Raw genomic sequence first — 6661 nt, 5'->3', positions numbered from 1 at the left:
GAGGATGGGGAGGTGTGAAGTTAAGAGGGGGAAAGATTTACACGTTAATGTATGCAGACGATATAGCACTGATGGCAGAAGAAGAACAGGACATGAGATCGATGATAAGCAGGCTAGAGGGATACTTGGACAAGAAGGGACTGATATTGAGCATAGAGAAATAAAAAATAATGAGATTCAGGAAGGGAGGAGGAAGGAAGAGAAAGTATGATTGGAGATGGAAAGGAAAAAAACTGGAAGAAGTTAAGGAATTTAAATATTTTGGATATACGCTGAAGGAAAATGGGGGGCAAGAGGCGCATATCAGAGAGAGAAGAAGAAAGGCGGCGAGAGTAATGAGGGAAGTGTGGGGGATAGGGAAAAGAATGTGGAAAAAGGACTGGAGAAGAAGGATCTGGCTGTATGATACTCTGATATGGACAGTGATAAGATACGGGGCAGAAGTGTGGGGGTGGAAAGAAAGGGTGGAGGTAGAAAGTATACACGAAAGATATATCAGATGGATATTTGGGCTAAACTGGAGGACACCCGGATATATGGTGAGAGATGAAGTGGAGAGAGAGAAGATGAGAGGCAGGGCAAGCAAGAGAGCGTGGAAGTTCGAAAAGAAATTAGAGGAAGGCAACGGAGAGGAAATAGCGAGGAAATGCCTAGAGGAAATGAAAGAGAGATGGAAGAGGGGGAAAATAATAGGAAAATGGGAACAAGAAAGGAAAAGTTATCTGGAAGAGCTGGGGGTGAGAGTTAAAGAGGAGGAAGAGTTAGAAGTGGAAAATCTGGAGAGCAGAGAGAAGGCGAAGCAAAAACAAGAAAGGATGGAAAAGATCGTAGAATCAAAATACAACAAGTGGTATAAATTTATAAGGAAGGACGAGATTCCAGGATACTTAGAGAAAAACTGGGAGGAAGAAAGGTGGAGCAGGGTCGCGAGGTTCAGACTCGGTAATGAAATAAGGGAAGGATTGCATTGGGAAAAAGAGAATAGAAGGTGTAGGATATGCGAGAGGGAGGAGGAAATTTGGGAACACATATGGGAGGAGTGTACGAGATGGAAGAAATGGGATGGAGAAAAGTGGCAGGATGTGGTGGAGAATTTACTAGGAGAGGGGGGAGAGGGAGAGGAATGGTTGAAAGCGATAGAGGAAAGGAGACAAGAGGGAGGGAGGAGAAGGGAAGTGATGGATAAGAGAGCAGTGTGATTGAGACGTATGAGAGAAAAATATGAAAAGAAAGAAGCAAAAAAAACGGAAGTCCAACTCAAGAAATAGAATTAAGTTAGACGAGTCCCTACTAGCCCCCGGCGGAAGAACAGGTGGATTATAGTAAGGGAGCTATGAGTGTCTGGAAGAGTGTAAAAGGGAGGAGGAGGATGGTGGAGGAGTAGCGGAGGGGGCGAGAAAGGCAAAGTGGAGGTGCAGGAAATAGAGGCAAGGAAAAGGCGGGGTAGGGTAGGAGAAAACAGTCGGAGAAAAGGAGCCCGTAGAAAGAGGCTAGGAATGACTGGAGGAGATGGTAAAGACAAGGAAATGGCACAGGAGGCGAGAAGGAAGTAAGGCGGATACATAACGTACGCGTCGCAAACTCACCGCAACGTGTGCGACGGACGGATGGCAAAACAAGAGATAGAAGTTGGCAGAACAGACCGACGTCGCCGCAACGTGTGCAACGGACAGGTGGCAAGAACGGGAATTCGAGAGAAGGGATAGAAAGTAAGAAGGGGAACAGGTAAGAGACGCACGTGGCGACCGAAAAGCGAGCCGCGTAACGATACACACGACTAAAGAAAAGAAGACTGCAGTATAGAGAAAAGCGATTGCGAATAGGGTCAAAGGTAAGGATTGGCTAGAAGGGTGGAGGGTATAGTGAAATAGAGGAGGAGAGGAATGAAGGAGAGTACATAGGCGATAAGCGGAGGTTCCTCAAAAACGCCCTTTAAGGCTCCTTTGGGGCAAATAAAGTATCGTTTGTAACTGTAAGATTTTCTATCGCGTTTCTTGCAGTTTGTGTTATTTCTTGAGGTGTTAGTTGGCCGTCGGTCTCGGTTTCTGGCGTTTCTGGTGTGATGTTTTTGTTACTCATTTTCGAATTTATGTGTATGTTCACTTTACTGTGTATGCTCACAATAACTTTACTATGTACGTGTCACTCGTGTCAGGGAAGGTTATGTCTGAGTATTGCTGTGGTAATTCGCGTAGCATTGAAGTTGAAGAATCTTAACGACATCTCGCGGCGCACGGAAACACGTGTAGTGTTTCGCGTAGTGCGCCGCGAGATGTCGTTAAGAACATGTCAGAAATAAGAGGACTCTAGTGGAAAAAACACAGAATGAGTGGGGAAAATAAGGAGAGTGTTGGCAATGAGTCATGCAAGAATGACATTTCTCACTATATTCCCGCACTGAGTGCGGGAATATAGTGAGAAATTTCTCATGCATGGAATTGGCTATTTCGCGCACAGATGGCGCGCACGGAATGGGCCACTTTCGACACACGTGTGATATAATAGTATATTCTTTTCATTACTGCTTATGTTTAAACCATGGCAGAAACTGGAAGATCTTAAAAATGGATGTGATACTTATGCAGAATCATTTTACGAGGGAAAGTTAGATTTTGAGAAAGCATTGAAGTATCGTAAAAAATTAGAGGAATTGCAAAAAGCATTTGAAACTTCAAAACAATTGGTTCAACAACGTTTAGATGATTTAGAAAAACAGCACGAGTCTCAAGATAATCCTGATAATCTAATAGGTGTTCAAAATATTGAGGCTGGTGAAGCGATGCAAGATTTTAAAGATCTTGGTAAAAAATTAGTTCAGGAAATCGATATATCTGAAATGATTTCAAAACTAAATAAAGATCAAAGAAGAGTATCATTTGATAGAGTCATCAATACCGTAACATCGTCGAATGAACAATTACAATTATGTTATACATTAGTAGAGAAGGAGGTACTGGCAAAAGTTTCTTAATTAAAACAATTAAATGCTGGATAAAACATATTCTCAACAAGGATACCGCTATAGCAGCTGCATCTAAGTGATATAGCAGCGTTCAATATGGTTTGACAGTTCACAGATTGCTGCAGTTACCCGTTGAACATGATAATACTCCCAAGTATACACAATACCACATTACTTTTTTCAAAAAAGATAAAAAAAAGGCGCCAAATACACGCAATGCATTTTGTAAATTCAAAAATCCAATCTAATTAGAAGCTTTATTTTTCGTTAACAAAAATATGTCACAAAATTACGTTATCTAGCTCAACCTAAGTGATATGTATAAATCTAAAAATCCAATCTAAGTGGTAGTAGCTTTAATTTCTTTTTAACAAAATTATTATATCACAAAATTATATTACTTAACTCAACCGCAGTGACATGTATTTCAAAAAAAAGCTGTGAAATCTTTAAATTGCGCCAATTGCAAAGAAAATATATATATTGCTATGAAAAATAATTGAAAAAGAATTTAAGGGGTAACAGTACAAAATAAAAATATTTAATTAAAATACATATTTAATTTAAATAAATAAAAATATTTAATTAAAATACATATTTAATTAAAATAAATAAATATATTTAATTAAAATAAATACATTTTTCTTGTAAAAAAAACTTGGCGCTGCTAGATTTTAAAATTTTAACATTAAAATTAAACATAATTAGTACTAAAATTTTTGATTGAATAAAAAAACAATAAACATCATTTAGGGAAGAATGCGACGAAAGTAAGAAAACAGCGCCAAGTTTTTTTACAAAAAAAATTTATTTATTTTAATTAAATATATTTATCTATTTTAATTAAATATTTATTTTAATTAAATATTTTTATTTTATACTGTTACCTCTTAAATTTTTTTTCAACTATTTTTCATAGCAATATATATATTCTTTTTGCAATTGGCACAATTTAAAGATTTCACTTTATTTTTGAAATACATGTCACTTGGGTTGAGTTAAGTAACATAATTTTCTGATATAATAATTTTGTTAAAGAAAAATTAAAGCTTCTACCTTAGATTGGATTTTTGGATTTATATACGTATCAGGTTAAGCTAGGTAACATAATTTTGTGACATATTTTTGTTAAAGAAAACTAAAGCTTCCAATTAGATTGTATTTTTGAATTTACAAAATACATTTGCGTGTACTTGGCGCCTTTTTTTACCTTTTTTGATAGATGCAAACGATGATGTATTAAAGCCGTACAATACTTCTTCAACAAATCGTCTCCATGCATTGTACCAGCTTTATACGTTATCGTTTACATATTTCGCCAAATTTTGAGATTATTTTATAGAAAGTTACACGTACTGTTTGGTACCATCGAAATAATAGCATTGACGAACCTTGATGATATTTTTGATATGTCCAAAGACAATTAAGTCTATTATAGAACATAGATAGATTTGATATTTCCTCTCTTCTGTAAATCTCTCTTGTAAATCGGAAAATGAATCCTGGATTACCATCAGCTACTATTCATATAGCACGTATGGTTAATTGAGTTCTTATTATTAATATACAACTTTTAGAATATAATAGTTACTTACTTATATATAAATATACTGTAAATAAAGAGCACTTCGCACTGCTCGATCCACACGCACGGACTCACACGCGCGCATCGTATGTAGGTCGTAGGATAATGTACATACGTGTCCAGGCACATTGGTACATTTATCACCTTAGTATATATACCATAATTTTCAACTTATATATTATAGTATGAAATAATTTCAATCAAGTGCCAGGCAATCTCCTCGCAGAAATTAAAAAAACCCGTTTGTAGATGCTTCCAGATAGGAGATAGATACTTACAGAGGGATTTACTTTTTTTTTGAACAATTTGTAAAAGTGATCGAACAAATTATGTTTTAGAAAATTTAAGGACGTTCACCGGCAAAATCGTTTTCTTAGAAATTTTTTTAAACTTTTAGTATATGTTTAATTAAACGCGTTTTATACGTAGGCGTTTTATTCAATGCTTCTTGCGGTACTAAAATTTGAGATATTTAGCTTCAAAGTTCCGATTTTTAACACGGGATTCCTATGTTGAGCTCTTTCGACACGGACATTTTAATGAATAATAAGTACAGTTTTCTTAGAATTTTTTTGAAAAAATAGTATAAGATGCCTCATATTATTAGTAACGGTGACAATAAAATTCAATATAGCAAGTGGTATTTATTTTTGAAAAATAGTCGTCTAAAGAACACTATTGGACATAATTTTCGTCTGCTCGGAGGCAGGGAGAGGGAGAGATCACTGCGAGACTTGGCCACGTTGCTACCGCTGCGACATATAGGTTAAGTAGAGAACGTCAAAATCTTATGGGCAACGTTATTTAAATCAAGTTATTTAATCTTTTTTCTTTATGATTCATTATTATTTACTTTTAGAATGCTCAATAAACAAGTAGGACGTACTCATTTATGATTGGTATTGGAGAAATGGAAACGGAACAAAAATTTGCCAGATCGAGTAAAGCTGCGCGGCTAGACGAATTTCAGACTTTTGCGCACGGAAGTATTTGTCAACCATATCATTACTCCATGCGTCTGAGTTGAGCACAACTGCCACCGGAGAACGTCCTTAATATAAAAATCCTGAAAGTCGAAATATCGTCATGTAATGATTTTATGACGAGTCACTGTACAGTCATTTTGGAGTCAAATAGTTCAGTGATCAAACTCTAACTTTTTCCCGTCATTTTGACGTCACAATGACATTATCTTGATTTTTTGTTCTCCTTGGGTAAGGTAGAGGTGGTTGATTTTATTCAATAGTCTGGATTTGATTTTGAGTTCATCTAGGATTGATTGGTTGGTGCGATGTTCAGTCCATGAAATTCTCAGAATACGTCTGTAAACTCACATCTTAAAGGCCTCGATTCTCCTTCTATCGGCCTTTTTTATAGTCCACGTCTCTGACGCATAGGTGGCAATCGGGAATATGAGAGTCCTCACCAGTCGTCTGATCTTGGTTGCTCTCCGTTAATGCAGCATCCTTCCATATTCTGTGGGGCTTAACTGTCGCTGTCCCCCCCCTAGTTAGCCTTCGACGTATTTCCTCTTTGCATCCTCCGTTGTTTGTGACAAGTGATTCTAGGTAAGTAAATTTGTCCACTACTTCGTATCCAGCTACTTCTGTGATGTGTGGGGAGTTTTTCTGTGCTCTATCCATTATCATCACCTTAGTCTTGCTTCAGTTTAGTGTTAAGAATTAATTTTTAATACTAAATATTCAAACATATTTTTAAAAAATAATATATTATGTTGTTTCTATAATTCTTAATAATTTTTTAATAAGTTTTATTATTATCGAAAAATCTAATAAATATTTATATTATCTGAAAACACGTAGGTAATATAACTATGCGTATATAGGGTTTATTTCAGTGCAATAAACGCGTGTGCAACTTTTTACACATTTCTACGATCGATCAAAGTGTGAAGTGCAAGAATTTTACAACTTTTATAAGCTTGCGTAAGAAAGTCAATAGGCCGATTGATTTTTAATTTGTTTTTTCCTTTGCGTAATATAATGTAAAAGTGACTCGGCACATTCAGCTTCGAAATTAATCATGTCACAGTGAATGTATTGTATGAGTATAGCCGACTGATGCATACTCAGTTCAGTGTTCTTCAGTGGAGA

At 36.2% G+C, this 6661-nt stretch overlaps 1 protein-coding gene across 1 annotated transcript; it reads left to right on the top strand.

Moving 5' to 3' along the window:
* Positions 1-335: 335 nt before the first annotated feature.
* Positions 336-1199, top strand: LOC112466463 (golgin subfamily A member 6-like protein 22). The gene has a single exon (XM_025034555.1). The coding sequence runs from the start codon at positions 336-338 to the stop codon at positions 1197-1199; it is 864 nt and encodes a 287-aa protein (XP_024890323.1).
* Positions 1200-6661: the final 5462 nt, after the last annotated feature.

This window comes from Temnothorax curvispinosus, unplaced genomic scaffold (assembly GCF_003070985.1).
Source record: "Temnothorax curvispinosus isolate PA1 unplaced genomic scaffold, ASM307098v1 QBEX01016220.1, whole genome shotgun sequence".
NCBI classification, from domain to species: domain Eukaryota; kingdom Metazoa; phylum Arthropoda; class Insecta; order Hymenoptera; family Formicidae; genus Temnothorax; species Temnothorax curvispinosus.
The sequence above is the reverse complement of the archived record's forward strand: the minus strand, read 5'-3'. Positions and strand labels throughout refer to the sequence as shown.

Excerpts from the sequence above, each read along its gene's own strand:
- LOC112466463 (XM_025034555.1), top strand. The coding sequence starts at position 336 with ATGAGGGAAGTGTGGGGGATAGGGAAAAGAATGTGGAAAAAGGACTGG.